The sequence below is a fragment of the Muscardinus avellanarius genome (assembly GCF_963383645.1).
Source record: "Muscardinus avellanarius genome assembly, chromosome: 1".
In the NCBI taxonomy this organism is placed as follows: domain Eukaryota; kingdom Metazoa; phylum Chordata; class Mammalia; order Rodentia; family Gliridae; genus Muscardinus; species Muscardinus avellanarius.
The window spans coordinates 143,305,689-143,331,481 of NC_137786.1; the positions used below are offsets into that span (position 1 = coordinate 143,305,689).

The following is a 25,793-nucleotide window of genomic DNA, read 5'->3' on the forward strand; positions in this document are numbered from 1 at the left end:
CGCACCGCGGCTCTGGCCGCGGCACTGCAGGCTGGTTTCTTTTCTGGTGTCTGGTTGTTCTTCCAGCCCTCTTTTCCTCTGTCCCTTGTATTTAAAGTTTTTATTACTCTGATGATGGTGTTTTCTGGCTATGAAAAGCGCTGATTTTGTGGTGATAGAGATCGATTGTTAGCGGAACTCGTAAACACCGCTTTTCTCCATCGCCATCTTCAGAAATTTTTAAAAATTTAAAAAATAGGCCAGGCGTGGTGGCACACGCTTGTAATCCCCACGCTTGGGAGGCAGAGACAGGAGAATTGCGCAGGTTCAAAGCCAGCCGCACTGGCTTAAGTGACCCTGTTTCCAAATAAAAATATTAAAAAAATTGGTCTGGGAGTGTAGCCCAGAGTTAAAAAAAAATTAAAAATAAACAAGGTTAATGTAACATAAACATATTTGACTGACAAAAAATAAAACTACTTTATATTGTAAAGATTTGAATAATCATCAAAAAGCCGGATGTTTTTGTTTCAACTTCTGGGACTGAAAAATGATTCTAGATAAAGAAATAAACTTGTCCCACATCATAACCTGAAGTGATTTTTAAATCAATACATTTGCGATGTCAACTTGTGATAAAATATTCTTAGGTCTCTTTTGGATAAATGTACCTCAAAATACAATTGGTAACTGAGGTTTCCAGATAACATGGTTATTTTATTATACTAAAACTCACTTTTTCTAAGTGGTCTAAAAGCAATAACATATTAAGAAGAAGCTGTGATTTTAAGCAGGGATGACTTAACATATCTCCAGTTTCATTAAAACCTCCACTGGAAAATCTAATCTCGACATTCATCCTTCAAAACAAATTTAACATACTTTCCATTTTCAAATAAAGCCTTAAAATAAAAGCTTTATAGAGAAAATATACAACCGATACTACCAACACATGTGCTAAAATACTTTAAAACACTAAAGAAAAATTTTTTATATTTACTACTATATAGGAAACTATTTTCCATTTGGTAATGATTTTTACCTGATACTATCACCACTGGTGCAAATATTTAAATGGCACATGATATAACTGTATTTTATTTAAAGGGCCTGGAATTTTAAATAACTTTTCGCCTTGTGTAATTTTGACATCTTCCATTTCATTTCACTGTCACCAAAACAAGAAACAAAGCAAGATGCCTCTAAATTAACCAGTCACATGCGGACTGCCACCAATTATACTGAAAGCACTATAATTAGATATAAAAATTCCACCGAGCTAAATGTGAAAATACACTTAATTCAAATACTAAGGAAGTTTAGGAGTCACAAAGTGTTCTTCCAGATAACTAGGTGGTAAATGGGAGATGAGGGGCGAGCAGGGGAGATATAAGATATCAGAGAAAGCCTCACAAAGGATTCAGGAAAGATCTGAGTCTTTCTAAGGGTTATGTTCTGGACAAAAGAGAAAATGGTGCAGCATAAAAGATCAGGTGACCTAAAGGTCACAGAGCTACCTACTGCAAAGTCAGACCTGGAACTTCGGATTAGGCATAAAGTTTTGGACAGGAGTGGCAGTTTTAGCAATATTTTCATCTAGTTTTAGTAATAGTAAACGATCTTAGTCTAGTTTTCCATTTTTCTGGTTGGAATAGGTCACCATATAAAACGATTTGAAGCCAGGCATGGTAGTATACACTTGTAGTCCCAGTACTTGGGAAGCAGAGACAGGAAGATTGCAGGTTTACAGCCAGCCTCAGCAACTTGGTGAGGCCTCTCTCAATTTAGTGAGACCCTATTTCAAAATAAAAGGTAAAGTATTTCTGGAGGTGTAGCTCAGAGAAGGAACAGAATTCCCTCAGGTTCAGTCCCTAATACCAAACACACAAAATATATATTTTTTTTTTGACAAAAGGACACTGAAATCAGGAAAACTCCCACAGTTTATTTATCTTTTTATTTTCTTTTTGCTGTACTGAGGATGAAACCCAGGGACATTTCATCTCCAAGCTACACTCCCAGCCCTATTTTTTAGTCTTTTGTGTGTGTGTGTGTGTGTGTGTGTGTGTGTGTGTGTGTGTGTGTGTGGTACTGGGGATGGAACCCTTCTATCTCTGGGCTACACTCCCAGACCTATTTTTAATATTTTATTTGGGAACAGGATCTCTTAAGCCAGCATGGCTGGCTTCGAACCTGCACGATCCTCCTGTCTCCGCTTCCCAAGCAAGAGGATTACAAGCGTGCGCCACCACACCCAGCTTTTTTAGTCATTTTTAAATTTTCAAAACATGGTCTCACAAGTTGCTAAGAGCTTTGCTAAGTAGCTGAGGCTGTCCATTGACTGCGATCCTCTGGTCTCTGCCTCCCAAATGCTGGGATTACAAGCGTGTACCACCATGCCTGGCTATTTTTTTATTTTTTATTTTTGTGACACCAGGGATTTTATTTTTAAATTACTTATATCACTTAAATTTTCTTCTTTCTAAATACATTGAAATTAAAACATTTAAAAAATATCTACATCCTTATTGTATTTGCATATCTGAGTATAAGGTTTTATAGTTGCTTGTTGACTTTATATACTTAGAGTCTACAAATGTGCTACATTAGCACTTACATATATTTTATAGTTCATATTTAATGGCAAGCTCCTATTGAGTGATTTACTGTGTAGCAAGGTGTAATCTGTATCTTATTTCTGATCCTCAGTTCTCAGAACTATGCCTAGTACAGAGGACTCAAATGTTTGCAGAATGAATACACAAACAAACAAAATAAGTGTTCAGTTTCTTCCTACCACAAAGTAAAGTGGAGTGGCGAACTCATCATTAATTTGATCATTTATAAACTCACTTTGATGAAACTGGGGATTTAACTCAGGGACATTCTACCTCTAAGTTACACTCCCAGCTCTATTTTTGTTAATTCTTAGACACTGATCGTAATCTATCTTGTTAATTTTTTCAAGAAACCAGCTTTTGGTTTTGTTGATATTTTTATTCTCTACTTCATTCATTTCTGCTCTGATTTTAATAATTTCCTGTCTTCTACTGGGGTTCGATTGTTTCTATGTTCCAAGGGCTTTGAGGTGTGTCATTAGGTTATTTATTTGAAGATTTTCTATTTTTCTTATGTGAGCACTCAGTACTATAAATTTTCCTCTTAATACTGCCTTCAAAGTGTCTCAGAGGTTTTGATATGTTATATCTTTATTTTCATTTGTTTCTAGAAATTTCTTGATTTCACCTCTTAGGTCTTCTATGACCCATTCTTCATTCAGAAGTGTGGTGTTCAGCTTCCACATGTTCATGTTGTTTCTTTGGGTCTTTTTATAATTGATTTCTAACTTCATTCCATTATGGTCTGATAAGACACAGGGAAGTATGACACATTTTTTGAATTTCCTAGTGCTCACTTTGTGGCCCAGCATGTGATCTATGTTGGAGAAGGCTCCGTAAGCAGCTGAGAAAAATGTGTACTCTGTAGTTGGGTGAAATATTCTATATGTGTCCAACAATTCCATTTGATTAATGGTGTTCTTTAGTTCTGAGGCATCTTTACTGACTTTTTTTCTAGATGTTTGGTCTAATGGTGTGAGAGGGGTGTTGAAGTCTCCCAGTATTATTGTATTGGGATTTTATGTCCGGTTTAATGTCACAGAGTGTTTGTTTTATGAAAGTAGCAGCACCTATGTTTGGGGCATAAATGTTGATTATTATTTACTCTTGTTGTATTATTCCTTTTAACAATAAAAAATGGCCTTCTTCGTCTCTTCTGATAAGCTTGGGCTTGAAGTCTAACTTGTCTAATATCATAGTTGCTACTCTTGCTTGTCCTTGTCTTTGAGGTCTGTTAGCATGGATTACCTTGCTCCAGCCCTTTACCTTAAGTTTGTTGCTATCTTAACTTGTAAGGTGTGTTTCTTGCAAGCAGCAGATAGATGGGTTCTGTTTTTTTTTGGGGGGGGGGAAATTGAGGCCATTTACATTTAGTGTAATTATTGAGAGTTGATTTTTAATTCCTAACATGTTGAGATTTTATTTGTTTGAAATACTGCTTGTTCTTCTTTGCTTAGTTGTCTGCTGGATGGAAATTCTTGTTTCTCTGATTCTGGCATGTATTGCTTATTTCTTCTCTGTAATCTCTTTGAGTATTTTCTCTAGTGCTGGTTTTGAAGACATAAATTCTTTCAGCTTCTGTTTGTCATGGAAACTTCTTATTTCCCCATCTAATTTGAAAGATAGTTTTGTTGGGTAGGAAATTTTTGGCTGGAAGTTACTTTCTTACAGAGTTTGGAATGTGTTATTCCAGGCCCTTCTGGCTTTTATGACTTGTTTTGGGAAGTCTGGCGTGATTCTAATTGGTTTGCCTCTGAATGTCACTTGGCCTTTTGTTTTTGTTGCCTTTAAGATTCTCTCTTTAGCGTCTACATTGGTCACTTTGAGGTTCAAAGTGGTACCAACACACATGCACACAGCACTTGGTGAGTTCCCTCCAGATCTCTCCCCCATGCGTTGTTAGTGAGGTTGCTGTTGATACCTTCATACATGGGCATATCACATTATTTGTACTATTTCCTTCATTAAACCTCTTTTCTTTCTCTCCACCTTCCTCCTCTAATCCCCTTCCACTGTACAACTAGCCTTTCTTCGTTTGTTGTAGGTTCTTTTTATCTCCTGTTCCTCTCACATGTAGATAAAGAGAGAAAACATGCAACCCTTGACTCTCAGACCTCACTGTTTAGCATGGTACACTAGTTTCATCCATTTTTCTGAAAACTACATAATTTTGCTTTTTATGGCTAAATATCCATTGTGTGTATATACCACATTTTTTTATCCATTCGTTGACAGATGCCTAGGTTGTTTCCATAATGTGGCTATTGTGAATTTTCCTGCCATAAACAAGGTCATGTATGTATCACTGTAATATGCTGACTTTAATTCTTTTGGAAAGATATCAAGGAATGGGATAGGTAGGTCATATGATAGTTCAATTTCTAGTCTTTCCAGGAACTCTCAATACCACCGCCATATCACCTTATTTTAAAATAATAAAAGTGGAAAATTAGGTAGTATATATGAAGATACTTTGGAATTGCTTTAAAATGCAAAACATTTAAATAATAACCTAATTAATCTTTGGCCTAGGCTATCCCCAAGGAAAAAAATAATTCCCTAAGCATTTAAAAGTTATAGAAGTGCCGGGCATGGTGGCGCACGCTTGTAATCCCAACATTCGGGAGGCTGAGACCAGAGGATTGCGGTTCGTGGACAGCCTCAGCTACATAGTGAGGCCTTCCGTAACTTAGTGAGATCCTGTTTCAAAATAAAGAATATAAAACAGGGCACGGGGTGTAGCTGGGAGGTTGAATGCCCCTGGGTTTCATCCCCAGACCCACAAAAGAAAAAAGAAAAGGTTATAGAAATATTATTTAATGGTCACCAAACCATAGCCCAGACATACTGCTTGTTTTTGTAAATAAGTTTTACTGGAACACAGCCCCACCTATTAGAGTAATAGTTTGAGGATCTCTAATTTAAACTATGCTGATACATAATGATTTATTACAGTCAAAAATCAGTTATTTATTATAAACTTAAACCAAAATGCAAAAGATGATTTTTCCTTGCAAAGTTTTCCTTTCTTGCAGTAAAGAAATTAAAGGTATTCTTTAATTCATTCATTGCTTGCTAATCTTGTTCTTGTTCAGTTTTCATGAGAACCAGTGGAACTTTATTTTTATTTTCTGTAAATTTGAAAATCACTGCATATTATAATTATAGCATTATATTACTTCCCACCCCAAAATAATTAGAAAGGATTTTTCTCTGTAATAGTGAATTTTGGCCTCCTTTTCTCTATAATTAATTCTTTTTTATTTTTATTTTTATGTAGAACATATTAAAAATGGCATACATTCAGACTGTGGTTGGCGCCCTCTCCCCCAGCCCACTTCCCCTTCTCCCCCTCCCAACAGTGCGTGTCCACGTTAACCATGCTACAATCATACTTTTATACATATTCGGATGTAGCTCCTCCATTAATCAACCTCAGCCTTCTTCCTCTCCTACCCTTCCATTCTATCTTTGCTGGGGTTTCCCCTCTATTCTTTTTTTTTGTGTGTGTGTGTAGTGGTATCGGGGAATGAGCCCTTCTACCTCCAGGCTACATTCACACACAGACCTACCTTTTTTATATATTTTTTATTTGGAAACAGGGTCTCTTAAGCCAGCGAGGCTGGCTTCGAACCTGTGCGATCCTCCTGTCTCCGCCTCCCAAGCGCAGGGATTATAAGTGTGCGCCACCATGCCCGGCTCCTCTAGCATTCTTAAAACTCCCTAGTTTGGGCATATTAGAGAGAACATATATCCCTTCTCTTTCTAAACTATAATATCAGGCATATAAATTCCCTTTCCCTGTTTTTTCAAATGACTGTCTTTAAGTTATACATAATATATATTCAATTAGTAATTAGTATTCATTACTAGAAGCGACTATAGCTGAAAAAAAAACATGAAATGATAGAATAACTCTCAGAAGTTCACCTTAGCTGAAGTAGAAATGCATGCTACTTATACTTAACACATGATTGTAGAAATTCAGAATGTTAGAGTCAGAATGTTTTATAGACTTTTAAAGGGTAGTGGTTCTCAAACTTAATCATGCACTAGACTTAATGCATGGAGTGTTAAGATACAGAATCTGAGCCAACCCTTGAGTTTTCAGGATGATGTATGATCCTCAAACTTTTTAGTATGCCCAGCAGACATCAGACATCATGACCCACACTGTTTAAACCCCAAAACACATAGATTAGTCAGACTCTCCATTTATTATAGCTTCCAAGTAAACCAGGTAGTTGGGGAGATGGGTCATGGCCTCTTATACCCTACACTGATGGAGACCTAACATGGTCTTGTTCTTTGAGTTTTCTTTAAAATTAAATTGATAAGGAAATATCTCTTTAGTTCTTACTATTATTACTGCTGCTTGGTTTTTATTTCATTTAAGTTTTGGGTTGTTTCTCTGAAGTGACTTGTGAATATGCTAAGTTACACATTTATAAATGATACTAGATAAAAGCAGTTGTTCACACAAGATAGCTAATTATCTGTTTCCTTTCATCCGCCATTTTAATTATGCATTTCAGGTACATGTTATTATAGTTAGTCCCATATATAAATTATAAAAGGAATTTAAAGGTTTTTTTTTTTTTTGGTGGTACTAGGGATGGAACCCTTCTACCTCTGGGCTACATACCCAGACCCATTTTATATTTTGTTTTTAATTGGAAACAGGGTTAAGCCAGCGAGGCTGGCTTCGAACCTGCGCGGTCCTCCTGTCTCCACCTCCCAAGCGTGGAGATTACAAGTGTGCACCACCACGTCTGGCAAAAATTTTACCTTTTTTTTTTTTTTTTTTTTTTTTTTTTTGGCAGTATTGGGGATGGAACCCTTCTACGTCCAGGCTACACTCCCAGACCTATTTTTTTATATTTTAATTTTGGAAACAGGGTTTCTTAAGCCAGCATGGCTGGCTTCGAACCTGCATGATCCTCCTATCTTTGCCTCCCAAATGTGGAGATTACAAGTATGCGTCACCACTCCTGACTGAATTTAAAGATTTTATAGTCCCAGTCAAAGTATCTCACTTTTGGGATGAGGAAATTGAGGCAACCCAATTACTTGCCATATAATGCTACTTAGAAAAAAGATGTAGGTAAACCTCTCCATCCCCCAAGCCTTGAAGTTCTTAACTGTTGAGTTCAGTAACCATGGACGAAGGAGGGAATTGAGTCAATGTTATATGCTTGCCCATCTGAAAGGCTACATGGAGTTTTTTTTAAGTACTTGCTTTTAAAACATAGTTACTTGGAAATCACCTTCACTTATTAGCAGCATATTTTGGCTATTCTGAATAGCCTCTAATATATAAAATGAGGGATAATAATGCCTGTCTTCAAGGCTGATTATTTCTCTCTTCCTCCATTTCCTTCTTCACCTGTTCTGCTCCTTGAGAATTCTTAAAGTCAGCTTCTGATGTTTTAAGTTCCTAAAAAGCAATCAGAGTCCCCACCTTTAGTTCCTCACATCTCACTCTTTCATTCCTTACACCTCAACCTGCGATCCTCCTGTCTCAAGCCTCCCAAGTACTAGGATTACAAGTGTGCGCCACCATGCCTGGAGATTTTTGTTTTGTTTTGTTCCGTTTTTGTGGTACTGGGGCTGGAACTCAGGGGCATTCTACCTCCGAGCTACACCCCCAGCCCTATTTTTTATTCTTTATTTTGAAATGGGGTCTCACTGAGTTACAAAAGGCCCTCACTAATAGTTGAGGCTGTCCGCGAACCCCGATCCTCCTGTCTCAGCCTCCCAAATGCTGAGATTACAAGCCTGTGCCACCACACCCAGTTTAAGTTCTGTTTCAAAATTTTCGTAATGAAATGTTAAGACTACTCTGTGGAGAATAGACTGGGGACCAGTAAGGACACTGTGCCATTGCATTAAGGATATTACAGAGTTTCAGGCCTGTGGGTCTAGCCCAGTTGTAGAACACCCCTGAGTTCACTCTTGAGTCACACACACACACACACACACACACACACACACACACACTTCTTGACTAGTGGTAAGCTGTACTTTTATAAAAACTTGGTCCTGTTGTTGATCATTGACTAACTGATCTGTGGCATGTGATCTGTTACAGAGAAAGTCCTTCTGCTAGTGTGGACACATGTGCGTTTCTGTCATCATTTGTGTGCTCCAATAGAACTCTGCTGATTGATGGCCGGGTAGAACTGAAAAGAGGCCTGCAGAGGCAGGAGCGGCATCTTTTCTTATTCAATGATCTGTTAGTTGTGGCCAAAATCAAGTAAGTATATGTATTGTATGCTGTGTCCTATTTATTATTACAAAATTGTGTTTTCTAACAAAAATGCTCTTTCCACTCAGTGCATACAATAAAAATGTCTGGGCCTGACTAGTATAACTAATATCTGAAATAAGTTTTATTTTTGAAAAAAAGTCTCATTTGTTTATTCACTCAACAAGTGTTTATTTAGGTCCTGTTGGTGCTGTGCTTTAAATAAATGTAGGAGATTCAATAAAGAATGTGATGGTATGGTCTCTGCTCTTCTAGAGCTTTCCTTTTTTTTTTTTTGTATGAGCATGTAAAATATGTTTTATTGTTCCTTAAAAGGGTTTAGGGTTTGGTTTTAAATCAGGCTGCACACCTTTCATCAGTCTGACATTACTCTCACCATGTCAAACTGGCTTCAGCTAGCAATACTTCATTAAATCCAAAGGGAAAAAGGTTTTAATTTTGAGGAAAAAAATCCAGATCTAAGAATAGTGAACATTATAGTCTGTAATTTAAAACAAATGAGGGCTAATGTTTCATGTTGCTTTGTATACCTTTCTCCTCACACAGAACCAGGAATGTAATCTTCCTAACTCAGGCAGGAACTGATGCTGAAAGATGGTGTGTGTGTGCGCGCGCGCGCACACACACACACACGCACACAAGCACTCTCCCGCTCCCTCTTTCCTCCCAAATAACAAAATTCAGAGCTTGTCAAATGGAAGAGGTTTCTGATGGTATTGATCCAAACATTTGGAGTCAAGTCTGTCTAAACTTGGAAAATATTTTGATGTTGAACATTTTTAAAATCTATTGTTGCATTGAGAAATAAAAGATTTTGGATAGTACTTTAAAAATTCCAGAAACAATGTCAAAAAGCATTATTTTGTTTTGTTTCCTGAGATAAAGGAGAGAATCTACAAATTTTAATTTAGTTAAAACTCAAAACAACTCCAGCAATAGGAAATAGGCAGTTCACATAGCGGCCAACATCTGAGGTATCATCAGTGTGAGACGAGGTCCCAGTCCACTCCTTCTAGCCTAGTTGAAGCTAACAACTGGGAAGCTTATGGCTCTGCACAGCAAAATTCCAGCAAGACAAGATGACTCTAAGCCTGTATCCAGAGCCTTAGAAGCAGGGCACTATTAGGTAATAGGTAGAAAGAGTGTGTGAGAGTCCCTCTGATGGTTTCCCTCCTCTACTTGTTTTGTCCATGCAACCTGGTCATAACTACGTTCCAAAAATGAGAAAAAGCAGCTTTTCTAGATCAGCACATTGGGTGGGGGAGTATTACAGACTAAAATCAGTACTATGCAGAAAATGTGTCACTAGGTGAAGTAAAAGCATATTGGGGGAAATCTTTGAAGGGTGAATAACAACTGGTCGTTCAGGTACTGGGAGGGCAAGCTATATAACAAATCACCCCCTCCCAAAACGTAGCAGTTTAAAACTATATATCTAGTTAGTTTCTCAGGGCAAGGAATTGGGAGTGTTGGCTGGTTGGTTCTGGCCCAAGGGCCCTCGTGAGGTTGCAGTCGTCTCGAGGCTCCGTGGAGAATCCACTTCCAGATTCAGGCATGAGGATGCTGGCAGCCTCAGTTCCTCACTGACTTTGGCCAGAGGCCTTAGCTGCTCCTCCTATGAGCCTTTCATAATGCTTCTCATACATGTAGGTTGCTTCCTTCAAAGTGAAAGATCTTTTGGAAGTGATACACCATCATTTCTGATGTATGGTATTGGCCACACAGACCAATCTCAGTACAGTACAGAAGGGGACTATACAGGGGTGTGAGTTATCAGGAAGCAGGGATACTTGGGGGCATCTTGGAGGTTTGGAACCACAACGAATATAAGGAGTGTATGGATTTTATTCTCCAAGGATTTGGGTGGTGGAATTTGGGGGTTGAACCCACTGGACTTCTACATCAGAGCTATACCTCTAAGTTGTTTTGTTTTGTTTTTAACAAAGTCTCATTAAATTGCTGAGGGCTTCACTAAGGCTGACCTCAAACCTGGAAACATATTTCAGCCTCCTAAGTAGTAGTGGGAGAGTAGTAGTACACTGCCATGACTTGCCCTCTGCAGAATTTTGTTTTGTTTTTTCTTTTTGTGTATGTGTGTGGTACTAGCTCTTGAACCCAGGAGCATTCTGTCTCTGAGCTGCATCCCCAGTCCTTTTCTTTTTTCTTTTTTTTTTTTTGTCTTGAAATAGGGTCTATGTTGCTTAGAGTCTCAGCAATGTAGCAAGACCCTCTGTAGGGTTTTTTTGTTTGTTTGTTTGTTTGTTTGTTTGTTTTTGTGGTACAGGGGTTCCTGGAAGCCCTTCAACCTCCAGGCTACACTCCCAGATCTATTTTTATTTTTGGAAACAGGGTCTCTTAAGCCAGCATGGCTGGCTTCGAACCTGCGCGATCCTCCTGTCTCCACCTCCCAAGCGCGGGGATTACAAGCATGCGCCACCATGCCCAGCCCTCTGTAGGATTTTAACTGAGGAATGATTCATATTTTTTAAATACTTGCTCATGCTAGATAATTGGTTATAAAATAGAAGCAGGAAGACTAAACTGGGTTGTAGTAATGGTCCTGACCCTGATGAGGGATAGCCTTCAGGCTCTATATGGGGAAATAACAAGGATGCAGATATATTTGGAATATATTTTAGAGGTACCCAAGAGCAGAGGTTTTTTTATTTCTGAATACTAAATGACAACACAGTTCACCAGTATAAAAGGTGGTAGCTGCTACCTGCTCAGTAACAAATCCATTCTCAACAAAGAGAATGAGTTTTCTATCATAAATAAGGCAGGAGCAAGGCTAAATACTAACTTGACAAAATACTACTTAATCTGAGTGGTGGTAATATCAGTAAAAATAACACTTATTAGGATCTTATTGCATGTTAGGGAAGGACTTTAATCTTTATATCTGTTTGGGGGTCAGTATTGTTGCCCTCATTTTATAAAAGAAATAGATACTCAGGAAAGGTAAGTGATTTCCCCAAGATTACATTTAGTGATTAGTTGAGCCCACATTTGAACATAGGTCTATTTTATTTCAGAGTTCATTCTTTAAGCCAATATGTAGTCTGCTGCTTCTGTTACCTAGTTCTCTCCTTGTGAATTCTATAGAAGTTTCCTCAACCCTGTAGGGATTTTTAAAAATCACTTAATTTGTCTTTGTGATGAGTAAAAGGCTCTATTTATCTAGCAAAAAAATAGTATAGAAGGCTTACTGAATTGTTCAAATACTTTTTAAATATTAAAGGCAAAAAATGAAAGGCAAAAATAAGAAAACTTTGAAAATTTATAATGACCACAATGTAGCTTTGGAAGTTACACTATATTAAGGAGGATACAGAGGAAAGTCTCCATCCTCACCCTTGCACTAGGTGCACTTAAAGCTCTAAGTCAGGAGGCTGTTAATAGAGGAACCAATCGTTATTTTTAATATGTAGATTAGTTGCCATTCCTTTATTTAAAATTATTGGATGGGTAATTGCAAAGGTCTAATTTAATTTTTCTAACAAACCCCCAAGGTAAGAATTGTTTTTGATATTGAACTCCAAAGCTCAAGGACGTTTGTCATAACAGAATTAGCAGAGCTGGGTTTGAATGTAGGCCGTAATTCAAACAGCTAGCATCATTTGCTTGACTGCATTACACTCATTAGGTGCCTAGCCTTTGTTCAGCCTAGAGACAGATAAACAGACAACAAAAAATTGTTATAATAATCAAATTCTTGAATTTTACTACTTTAAAAACTGTTTACTTTATACATTTAGTTGTTAAGGAGAAATGCATTTTTCTTTATTTTTGGGGATTTCTTTCCCTTAACAATTATGATAGTATTTAGTTAGAATAGAGGACCTTGGTTTTCTTATCTAAAGTTACGAGCTCTGAATATTACAAGCATCTAAATGATTTTTATTCACCTATGTTTGGCTACAAGCCTTTTATAGAGTTTATTTTCCTCTAAAAATTTTCTCTTTTAGCCAGGCATAGTGGCACACACTTGTAATCCCAGTGCTGGGAGGCTGAGAGAGGAGGATTGCAAAAGTTCGAAGCCAGCCTCAGCTACTTAGTGAGGCTCCCAGCAACTTAGTGAGACCCTGTTTCTAAAAAAAAGTACAAAATAGGTCTGGGAGTGTAGCCCGGAGGGAGGTAGAAAAGCCCCTGGGTTCTACACCCTGAAATTGAAAGTCTGGGCGGAGAAAACACCCAAGGCCAGCCTTCGGAGATAAGCAAGCAAGCAAAAGCTTTATTAAGACAGTCCAGCTCCCTTTTATATCAGGCAGCTGGGGATTTTTTGAAAAGGAGGGGGCTTCCGCTCACAGCGGAAGATCGCACAAAGTACCGGGCATTTACTGATTGGGTGGTTCACCCCCCAGTGAGTGTGTTATCAGGGGATTGGTTGTTGGGCATCTGGTGGCCCCCTTTGGCTGGCTATGAGGTAGTCAGCACAATCCGGAAGAGAAGCCAGAGAGGCGCCATCTTTCGTGTGACTGGGCTGCTTATCCTAACACACCCAGTACCAACAATAAAAAATAAAAAATAAAAATAAAAAATTTCCTTTTTAGATACATTGGCAAAATTTGTGCCCATAATCTACTGCTACAGCTGATTTTGATTCTTTTTTTCTCAGATAAGGCTACACCACATTATTTTCCACATAGAGCTTTTCAGATGAATCCTTGGGTCCATTTGATTATTTTAATGAAGTGACAAGCTCTGTATCAGTTGATTTACATGTTGTTATTTAAGAGATTCAGTTTATAAAATATTATTGAAAGTATTTTATATGTCTACACTTGACTTTCACCAAGAGGCCAAGAAGCGATCAAAGTATTTTATGTCTATTAGAGGTAAAAGTGTGAATCATTAAATTTTTTTGTTTTTTGTTTTTATTTTTGGAAAAACCCAAGATCCTTGAAATAGAACATAGATATTTGAGGAGGTAACTATTATTATCAACTCCTGCCACCTTGCAAATCTTTTGAACACAGTTTTTCAGGAAATTTCAACCATATCCATTCTTGTATTAACATTTAGATATATTTACAAATTCTTTTAATATGAAAATCTTACATTTTTCTAAATAAACAACCAAGAAGAAATAACTCCCTGCAATACTAAGCCTCAGTCTGTCCTGTCGCTTTTCATCTTGAATTAGAAGTTGGGTGGTACCCTGGTCAGTTCATTTGTTGCAATAATCTAAGTGTTTTGTACCTAGTGGTTTTGTTCTTAGCCATAGAGGGAAAAGGAAGACCTTAGATTCCACACCATCTTAAGCCATCTTCAGGCTTCATTTGGAAGCTGCTTTCAGTCCTTAGGTTGAGCTTACAAAGTTAAACCCAGGTAGGATTAAAAACAAAACAAAAAACTGACCAGCTGCCACATGTTTATGTAATCAAGCTGGGCGAATTTAAGTACAAATCTAAAGGGTTTACATGATTTCTTTTATTGGCTGAAGTATTACATTTGCTTCCTCTTGTGCTGGATGTTAACAGTATTTGCTGAGAGTTGTTTTCAGTTTATTGTCTTTTTTCTATACTCAGTTAATACAAGTATTAAAGCCAGATGGGGCTTTACAGACCGTTCTTGATATTCACTAGAAGATAAGTTGATTTTCCAAAAAAAAGTATGACTTTTCATTTTTATAAAACAGTAAATATCACCTGTTATTTTTGGTAAAGGAGAATGGAAGGGATTGTTTCCCTTTTGAACAGTTTTTTGTTTGGGGCATCAGGAGAAAGAAAAGAACCTTAGAATGACTTTTTTTCCCTAGGTCAATAGATAGGAAGTTTCCACACAATATCTGTAGTATCTAATACATATGGAGACCTGAGATAGAAAACAAATGTGGAAAGATACCTCTCCTTCCAAAAGATCTGTAGCTTCAGTTCTGTATGACCTAAAGAGTTGCCAACAAAAACTGTTTGGGGGTTTTTGTTTTGTTTTTGCAGTATTTGGGGATTGAACCCAAGGACACTCTAACACTATGCTACATCCCTACCCCTTTTTATTTTTTATTTTGAAACGGTCTAAGTTACCCAACTGTCCTCAAGTTTTCAGTCCTCCTGCCTTTACCTCCTGAATCTCTGGGGTTATGGCATGTGCCACCACACCCAAGGAATAAAATTTTGTCTGTAATCAAGTCTGTTTCATGAAAATTAAAGCTTCATAGCAATGGGGTAAAAAATACATAAAGAAACCATAGTTCCACCATGCACTTTTCTGTTTTAACTTAAAGCCAGTACGCCTCTGAGAAAGCATAGATGAGGCTTTGAATCTAGATTAGCATTTATATTTCCTGTAGATTCCTTTTTCATTTTATAAATTCCACTGATGAGTTTTAGCTTTAAATATCCTGTGAATTAGTGAAGGTTTAGGCTACTTTCATACAAGGTATCTTTTATTTCAATTTATCTCTCATTATTTACACAAATAATTCTGAGTGTTAGGAAGTTCCAAGTTTCCCTGGGCATTTTCTTTATCCTTCTCAGTGCCTTTTAACTATTTATCAGTTCCATCATGAGCCTTAAATCTGACCATTAGGTCAGAAGATAATGGTGGCTTGCATATCAGGGACCTAAAGGAGACTAGGTAGAAATTGTCAAAAATCAATTTTACTACTAACTTAAGGAGGTCATCTTCTTAGGTTCTCAGATGAATGTTCATTTTATCAACCCTACACTTTATGCTTTTTCTAGTTTAATTTCATTTCTGTCTTTAGGCTACAATTTTTCAGTTTTTGCCAGAAAATGGTTAAACAAAATCATAAGAAAGGAAATTTAGAATAACCTATGTTTCTTAAGGCTGGCAGGTCTTACAGCCCTGCTGCTGAAAGTGTATTATAGATTCCTCTAATTATTCCAGTGGTCTTTTTTTTTTTACAACTACCATAGGATAATTTTGTAACCATTATAATAAATCATTCTTTTATTCAGCTACCTAAATCTTTTTGAAAGTAAGCAGGCTATAAATTATAAATGAATTACTTTTTGTAACAATAACAAATTTAAATTAAGTTTTTGTTCCAAATGTAGTATTCAACATATAGGAAAATAAAGTAGCTATTTTAAAAATAAAGCTACTATAAATAAAGACATGAGGACAGAATGTTTTACTAAATGTTTCAAAGGCTTTCCTTGGGTCTAGATAGCCAATCATGTTACAATTACTGTCCTAGGCACTGAAGATAGAAACAATAAGACATTCTTTGCCCATGATTAATAGAAACTGTCCTCTTAAAACAAGTACAGAAGCTCCTGCAAAATTTGAGAAATGAAATAACAAGAGGTCCTGTTTGGTTTTTATCTTTCTAGATATAACAATAACTTTAAGATAAAAAATAAAATAAAATTAACTGATATGTGGACAGCGAGTTGTGTAGATGAAGTGGGAGAAGGTAACACCAATGCCATGAAATCCTTTGTCTTGGGCTGGCCAACAGTGAACTTTGTGGCCACTTTCAGGTAAGAACCACCCCTTTGTCTTTTCCTGAGTTAGCTTCTATAATAATTTGTAGGATGAAGAGAAGTAACAAAATTTTGTTGCCATATTTTTAAAATAAAATATTATACTGTATGTGTTAAATAAATACATTTTGCCACACAAAACAAACAAACGTGCTTATGTACCTCACTTTATGTTGAATGTAAAGCCTTTTGGTTGACTATGAAAATTAGTGGTAAATTTTGGAAACTCTCGAAATCACTTACAGTGGCTTCACCAGTAATTTTTCAAGGAATTCTACTGAAACAACTGGAAAAAAAGGGAACTTCCAGGAATAAGGAAGTGGGAATAAAGTGGTCAGATCTCCAAGAACTTCCCCTCTCCAATATCCCCTTCCCCTAATATCTAGGTATTTAACATGTTTAGCTTTTGAGCCTCATCATTCTTTCTAAACCACTAGTATAGTCTCTTCAGTGAAGCAAATTTTATAAATAATTGAATCAAGCTCAAATAACTGGTTTATACTCCTAGATTTTATAAATAAATGTTTTATTATACAAATAAAATTAATGTCAATAAATGCTGAGTTTCCTAAATTGTACATTCAGTTTTGATTTGGAATCTATTAAGATATGACAATCAAAAGCAAAATTAGGATGTTAAATAGTGAAAATTAATTTCCCAAGATTCATTCCTAGGTTTGGTTGGGGGAGGAGAATATATGAATACAGAGTATTTTTTCTTTTACTCTGAAAATGCTTGGTTGGCACTGTACAGTTCAGGGTGAGCGTAATGAAAATCACACCTGTGATTTTGAGGAACTAAACCCCGATGTTCTATGCTTCATCATTCATTTTACACTTGAAAGAGAGAGTCTTCATCATACTCATTTCTATTCCCACCACCACCAAACCACTTGAGCATCATCCTGAAGCCAGATAACTAAGTTTTTCCAAGCTGTTACTCTCCTAATAAAGGACAGGCATGCAATTAAATTCTGTTATGCACTATTGGCCTAACACAAGATTTTAAGAGCTTATTTGGAAGAAGCATGTGTATCATTCTCTACATACCTTTTTTTCCATGACAGTTCTGTAGATATTATCATTTCTTATTTTTTAATCTTTTGGGAGTTAAAAGTGAAAGGAAGAAATTTCCACTTAGGAGTGACTACATGATATTTTTATTCAAAGAATTTTCATTCACCTTATTTTTAAAGGAGAAAATGTGGATACATGATATATGTACATATATATATATATATATATATATATATATATATATAGCCTTTAATCAATCACTTTAACCAAGTGATTAAGGTTAACTTCATGTGATGTGGATGTCATATACCCTTTATTATAAATTGAATAAAAAGATCAATTTACTTCTGAGGTATTCTTCTACCCTCTCAAAAAAAAAACCCTCTTATAACCTTTAAATAATCATGGGTAAATGATCCAACAAACACAAATTGAGGAAGATTCTATAGGATTCCTAACGAGTACTCCTGAGAACTATCAAGATCAAAAGCAAGAAAGACGGATAAATTGTTATAGAACAATAGCTAAGGAGACATAATAGCTAAATGGATTGACTTATAGACCAGAAAAAGGACATTAACAGAAAAACTGGTGAAATCCGAGTAAAGTCAGTAGTTTAGTCAATAGTGAGTACAAATATTTCTTAATTTTGACAAATGGGCCATGATAACATTAGAAGAAACTGAAACTGGGTGAAAAGTATACAAGAATTCTGTAGTATCTATGTGACTTGTCTTGAAATCTGAAATTGTTCCAAAATTAAGTTTATTTTTAATAAAAGTAGTGCTGAGGAGTTCTGCCTCCGATATGGCAGAGTGACCTCTTAAATGACTAACCACCCAACAAATAACAACTCTAAAATCTGAACAAAGTACAAACAGCAACTACTACATAATGATTCTGGAGAGTGGAGAAAAGTGGGAGATTTTGGAGAGGAGTTTAAACTTCAGAGAAAGCACCAACACTTGGTGAGTTTCCTGTTCTTAAAGTTTTGGTCTACAGCAGGCTGCAGTTACATTATGGTGCAGGGTAACTAAAACATCTGTCTGTCTGTCTGAGTCAACACAACTATTGAAAAGTGAAGGGAGAAAAATCTCAAACAGGAGCATATCAAAGCAGGAAAGCTCCACATTCTGTACAGATACTGTCCATTTCTCTGGATGATCTCTGACAGTCACGTGGTAGGATAGACTGAAAGCAGCTTGAAGCTAAAATTAAAATAACTGGACCTCCTGCTGACCACCACACTGAGCTAGAGCTTGTAACTTAGTCTATTAGAATTAGTTGTCTGCTAAAACAAAAACATTAACACTGTTTTGAAAATAGGACAGAATGCAGTATCTGAAACAAAATATTTATGTTGATGTCCAGAATACAGTCTAAGATTTCTTGAAATACAGGGCCCAACTTCCAGATGACCCATAAATTGAATTACCAGGAAGAATTTTAAAGCAGCTTGTATAAGTATTTATGACAGGTAAAAGGAAAATCCAGTTGAAGTTGATGAAAATACAGGAAATATTGGCAGTAAATATTTTTAAAAGGCCAAATGAAAATTCTACAACTGAAAAACTACAGTGTCTTAAACAAAATCTCCTGCGTGGCCTTAATTGCATAATGAAAGTGAAAGGAGTCGGTGAATTTGAACAAATTGTCAGATATAAAGATAGAGAAAACGGCCGGGCGCGGTGGGCACGCTTGTCATCCCCGCGCTCGGGAGGCAGACAGGAGGATCGCCAGGTTCCAAGCCAGCCCCGCGCGCTGGCTTAGGAGACCCTGCTTCCAAATAAAAATGTAAAAATAGGTCTGGGAGTGTAGCCCGGAGGTAGGAGGGCTTCCAGGAACCCCAGTACCACCAAAAAAAAAAAAGATAGAGAAAACAAAAAGCTTTTTTCATGGGAAAACATGTATGTCATTATCACTGTGAACATCATTATGATGTGAGACTGTAATGTGCCAATCAAAGTATAAAAATACATGTAATACTTTACATTCAAGTGGAAAAGGGGGCTAATGAGAAAGTATAAAACATGATAATATACATATAATTGGAATTCCAGAAAGAGAAGTGAGAAGGAACGGAGCAGAAGAAACACTTGAAGGAATAATGGCTAAAACTGTCCAAATTTGGTAAAAGAAATAAATGTACAGAAACTTTAAGCTCAGTGAATCTCAAGCAGGATGAGTATAAAGAAAACTATACCTTGTCATATGATAAAGTAATATAAATCAAAAATAAGAGAAAAATCTTGAAAGAAGCCAGAGAAAAACAATACGTTATATATAAGGAGGCAACAATTTGAATTATTGGGGACTTCTCACTAGAAACTGTGAGGTCAGAAGATGGTAGGAAAACATCTTCAAGTGTTGAATTTTCAATCTTTTAAATGTTGGAAGAAAAAAAAAACTTTCAACATAGAATACACTATCTAGCAAAAATAGAGGGAAAATAAAGATTTTTAAACTAAAAAATTACTGCCAGTAACTCATCTCTGACTATCCCCATTTAAAAAAAAAAAAAAAAAAAAACCTTCATACTTCTCTACTAAAACATGTTAATGGAAGTTTTCTGGGCTGAAGTAAAATATCAGAGGGAAGTCTGGATCTTTAAGAAGAGACCTTTGGAAATGGCATATATAGCTCAGTAAAAATTAAGGGAAATCAAAGTCAAGATCAGCTTCAAATGTCACTAGGCTAGGAGCTCAAGAAGCGATCTCTTCTACCCAGTTATTATACTATTAAAAAAAAAATAACAGCTTTGACATCTAAGACTGGCAACTGCCGCCACTTGTAAGAAGTTAATATTTGCTGTGGAACTGACAAAACAGTGTTGCTATGATTTAGGTTTGTAATGTCCCGCAAGAGGCTCAGGTACTTTAGCCTCTTCAACAAGGTTCAGAGGTGGGGCTTGGTTGGAGGAGATGGTTCTGTAGGAGCATGGCCTTAGAGACCTTGCCCGCACCCCCCGCACCCCGTCCTCTCTGCTTCTGGTGGCCAAGATGTGAGAACAGCTTTTCTCCCCCATGTACCCCGCCCAGCCATGGACTGAAAGCTCTGAAAAGCATGAGCCCCCAATAAACATTTCCTCCTCTCTGTTGTGTTTGCCAGGTTTTTTCGGTTAACAATGGAAAAGCAGACTAAAACAAATGTGAACTTGCTATGCTTTACTTTAAGAAATAGGTTAGTCACATCTCAAAAAGGGCCAAAAGGAATTTCATCTCTGTCAGTACATGCACTCTGGTAAACAAATCTAAGATCTATGCCCACCAGTAAAATAATATTAGGAACTTGGTTAAATATACAAAAAGTACTTAAAAATTTAGCAATGATCTATCTACAAGAAAAATCAGAAGAATATTATTTTACTGAAGTACCTAAGATGCGTCTTAGACTACAAACTCATATGCTTGTTTATTTGTAAAACTCACCTCAAGCTCCCATTTTGACAGGCTGGTAAGAAATCAAATTGTATTCCTTATTGGAACCCCGTTTTCTTAAACTGAAACCAGAATACAGGAGACTTCTGGGACGCCTCCGAAACAGGTGGAAGGTTTTAGCTATTTGGTCACTGCTAACATTCAGTCTATTGTGGTCACTACTAACTTCTTTTTCTCTGCCCATAGTTGTCTTTTTACATCCAGGGATGTTCTTAACTCTTCACCCTATGTGTGGTACAGGTATCTTTGCTGATATAAAAAGCTTTGGTGCCTAGAACCTAGCATCTCTAGTTTGTCCTTAAAAGCATTTCCTCTGGGGTCTTTTTCTTAAGGCATCTGAATTGACATCTGATTCCCAGCTCATGGTGACAGATAATGTATCTCTATAATTTGAAAACTCTTCCAATCTGACTTGACCTTTTTCTTTCTCCACGATAAACTGCATTCTTCTTCCCTGGATATTATTATCTTTTTAATGTTCTTAAGTATTTATAAAATTCTGAGTTAAAACTGGGCATGGTGGCACACACTTGTAATCCTAGTAAGACAGGAAGATCTCAGGTTCAAAGCCAGCCTTGGCAACTTAGCGAGGCTCTCAGCAACCTAGTGTGAACCTCTTTTCAACTAAGAAAATCGGGCTGGGGGTGTAGCTCAGAGGTAGAGTGCCTCTGAGTTCAATCTCCGGTACCAAAAATACAAATCTCTGAGATAGCCATTAGTTTCCAAGTTCTTTTGTTTTTAACCCTGTAAAAATGCTTGGGATGAAGTATGCCAAAGCAAAGGAGAGTTCTGAATTCTGCATGGTGCAAGGGAAAAGGCAAGACACAGATGATTACACACATAAATTAACCTGACACATATATAATTATTTTTAAAGTAATATATGCTGTATATTCAAATGATGAAAATTATATAGCAATGGTAGTAAATGATCTAAAACTATGTGCAATGATATGAATAAATCTCACAAACACAAAATTAAACTAAATTCCAGACACAAAATAGTACATACTGTGTAGATTATATTTCAATAAAGTACTGAAACAAGCAGAACTCTTCTGTGCTTGTTGCAAAGCAGGAAAGTGGGAACTAGAGCCTGAAAAGGAAGGTGAGGGAACTTTCCAAGAGGATTTTCTGTTTCATGATCTGAGCGTTAGTTACATCTGTATATTAAATTTGTAAAAAAATTCTTCCAGCTTTTTACTTAGTTTATGCAGCTTTTTCTATATGCCTTAAATGTCAGTTAAAAGTTAAAAAAAAAAAACATGTCTTAAAGGACCAGTTTCCTTCAGCTGGTTTGAAAAAAAGTTAATGATTCCAAAGAAAACATGTCATCTGTCTTTCAACATAGATTTTTTAGTAAATAAATCCAAGATTTCACATAAATGAACCTAGAAAATCAGTTTTAGAAAAGAGAACACATCAAAAGATAGTAAGGAATTGGTAAATATGGAAATTGTATATTCAGTGGTATAAAAATTTAACAAACTTTCTGATGCCCAATCTTGGAGGGTTGTTTATGAAGAAAATTTCTAACCAACAAAGTTAGAAATAAATTATAGTTACTTAAGCATATTTTCTGGAAGAAGAAAATGTTTCCAACTTTTATATGTTTTAATATAAACTTGATATTATTTTAACTTTAAGAATTACCTGCAACAGTGCTATCAATAGAAAAATATTAACAAATTGTATTTATTTTAAATAGTCATCAGAAGTTATAGTAATTAAGACTAAGTTTGTTTTTGTGGTACTGGGGATTGAATCCAGGAGCATTCTGCCTCCAAGCTACACCCCAGCCCCTATTTTGTTTAAGTCTTTTTTTTTTTTTTTTTTTGGTGGTACTGGGAATGGAACCCTTACCTCTGGGCTACACTGCCAGACCCATTTTTTTATATTTTATTTGAAACAGAGTCTCTTAAGCCAGCAAGGCTGGCTTCAAACCTACGCGATCCTCCTGTCTCCGTCTCCCAAGTATGGGGATTACAAGCGTGCACCACCAGATCCAGCTATTTATTTTGAAACAGGGTCTCACTGAGTTGCACGTGGCCTCACTTGAGTAGCTGAGGCTGGCCGCGAACCTGTGATCCTCCTGTCTCAACCTCCTAAGAACTGTGATTACAAGCATGTGCCACCACCCCTGGCAAGACTAAGTTTTCTATAAGTTAATTTCTTGTATTACAGTTTTTCTGTATGAATATAAAAGAAAACTTTTTCTTTCCTAAAAGTAGACTGCTTTCTTGGCCAAGACATCTATTCACATGCCAAATTTCTTCTTCATCTCAGTATTAAGGATACTCTTTATGTAGTGCTTTAAGCTATAAAAACACTCAAGATAATTAAATTATTTTACTCTTGTGGAAATTGAGGCTTAAGTAACTTGCCCATGATCATTTAGTTCACATATAATTTTGAAACCACGTATTGAGATTCCAACGTATTATTTCTCCAGTGCAGCTACCGTTCACTGATATACCACTTGTAAAAGAACAGTAAGTTATAAAAACTGGTCTATCTTGGATCCATTCAAGAGAGTTCAATAAAGCTGCACTTGGCTGTGTCATTTTTCCTAAGGGCACTCTTATCTGAAGGTCTGCAGAATGCAATTATGCCGAGATTGCTGCTTACACATGGAACTATATCATTAACAAGCTTGTTGATGTTTTCAGCTATATTGACAGTCTTAAAATGTTGGTAAAAGCATTATATGTGGATTAATTTTTCTCTTCCATTTTCTTTGATTGCAGTTCTCCAGAACAAAAGGACAAATGGCTCTCTCTCCTTCAGAGGTATGTTTTTCAGTATACTTATTTTTGTTCTTTAACCTGTAGTAAATGAATTAAAACTCTTTACAGAGATATGCCCCAAACTCTTCTCCCTCTCTCCTTAGTAGAAATTGTTCATTTTTCTCAAAATAAGCTGTTGATTAGGTTGTACGCTATTTACTACTTACTGTAATGTTCTCTCATTAAGTATTTTTCATTCTAAGGAGAACATTGAGGATTGATTAGATTATTTATACAGAAATTAGTTGGCAATCTCTTCCATCTCTTTCTGTTGTCTCCAAACTTCAGTTGAAGCTAACAATTTTTTCCAAGTATGCATTAAGTTTCTATAAATGCAAGGTTTCCTCTAGAGCACCTCAAAAATCCTATTTCTGCCACTGAGCATATGGACTAAAATGGTCAACGTAGGCTTCTCAGACCCATCGACCCACCCTCCTTCCTTCCCCTTCCTTCTCAGCACTGGGCTAACCAAGACTTACACTCTGCTCTAGAGCGAAAATGAGAAGAAAAAGGCCACTGCTTTGGGTTGCCTAGTAAAGTGTTAAACGTGTTCTTGTACTTTTTAACAAGGTTCCCGACCTGTCAGGGAGGGCAGGGAAGTTAAGGATAAAACACGACCAGAGGTTCCTGAAACTTCTCAAGCCGCACTGGATGACCCATTCTTTTTTGTTACTGTTACTGTTGTTGTTGTTGTTGGTGGTGGTGGTGGTGGTGGTGGTGGTGGTGGTGGTGGTGGTGGTGGTGGTGGTTTTCTGTGTGTGCCCATGCCTAATGTCCTGAAGTTTTTTTTACTTCTCTTTCAAACCATAATGTAATCTGATTTTGCTGAGTCTTTCATGTGTCTTAAAAATAGCATATGAATATATTGGAAATATTAGCAAAATTGATTTTAAAATAAGCCATTAGTGAACTCCATCTCACTCAGTGTTGTTTTGGATTGTTGTTGCATTTGACTAGATACATCAATCTAGAGAAAGAAATGGACTATCCGAAGAGCATTCCCCTCAAAATCTTCGCCAAGGACATTGGGAATTGTGCCTATGTAAGTGTTTCTAAGTCAGAAAATTAAATTCTAAGGCTCTACATAAGGCAGAAACCTCCATGGTCATATATGGAGGCAGGCAGGCAGGCAGTGTGCTCATGGGATTTAGGCATTTAGTAACACCATAAGGGAAAGTGCATTTTCCTCGGTATGTGTAGTGTAAATTTTTGTATATGAAAAAGCAGACCTAAGAGAAAATGAAAATAAAGAAATTTGTATTAACTACAGTTATCTAACATTTATTCTCGGGAAGAATTTTGCTTGGCAGGGGTCCCTTTCCTCCCTCTGGCATAAATGTTTTTCTGAAATCTTTTCAGTAGCAGCTGCAGAGACTACAGTAAGATTATTTCCACAAGGAGGTATTTTCTATTAATACTGAGCAATTTTTCCCCAAATTGTCACTTCTTACATTGAGAATGGTTTTGAAAAGCTCATCCTTTGAGTTTTTAAGGATTGAATCCCTTGTTAAGAAGCAAATGATATTTTTAAGGAATCAGCATGTTTCTACCTCTCATTATTTATTGTATTATCAAATAATGTCTTTAATATCAATTTTTATGTGCAATTTGTTGACTGAAATTGTAGTACAGAAACCAAGATATTATCAATGATGAACAAAATGGAAACATGTTTTTTGATTCTGTGATCTTTCATACTTCAAAGCAACTCTCGGCCACACAAAATAGTTGTACTTGTGTTTGGAAAATATGTCGTGTAAAAGAAGTATGTTTTGGCGCCGGGCGTGGTGGCGCACGCTTGTAATCCCCGCGCTTGGGAGGCAGAGACAGGAGGATCGCGCAGGTTCGAAGCTAGCCCCGCGCACTGGCTTAGGAGACCCTGTTTCCAAATAAAAATGCAAAAATAGGTCTGGGAGTGTAGCCCGGAGGTAGAAGGGCTTCCAGGAACCCCAGTACCACAAAAAAAAGAAAAAAGAAGTATGTTTTGGTCAAAAGCAAAAGTTATTCAGATATTCTGACCACCTCTTGTGCACCAAATGCCACTGCTTGAGGGAAATAATCAAATAATTTTATGGTTTGAAACTAGAGAGATCTCCTGTAGCAAAGTAAAAAATAAATAAATAAATAAAAATGTTGGTGCAATTGTTATGATAATTGGTTACATTAAGGATAGTGTGAAATATCCCTTGATTTTTAAGCACTTTATGTATGGGAAGTGTACTTGTTTGTTTTGA

At 36.6% G+C, this 25,793-nt stretch overlaps 1 protein-coding gene across 1 annotated transcript in view; it reads left to right on the top strand.

Moving 5' to 3' along the window:
* ARHGAP20 (Rho GTPase activating protein 20) overlaps positions 1-25,793 on the top strand; it is a gene marked incomplete at both ends in the record, with an annotated part of 76,418 nt that overhangs the window by 16,007 nt on the left and 34,618 nt on the right. Inside the window, 4 exons of the mRNA XM_080709939.1 lie at positions 8,689-8,853; positions 16,167-16,316; positions 23,521-23,562; positions 24,517-24,601. Of these exons, the coding sequence (XP_080566065.1) occupies positions 8,689-8,853; positions 16,167-16,316; positions 23,521-23,562; positions 24,517-24,601 (442 nt within the window). The remainder of the gene's footprint in view (positions 1-8,688; positions 8,854-16,166; positions 16,317-23,520; positions 23,563-24,516; positions 24,602-25,793) is intronic.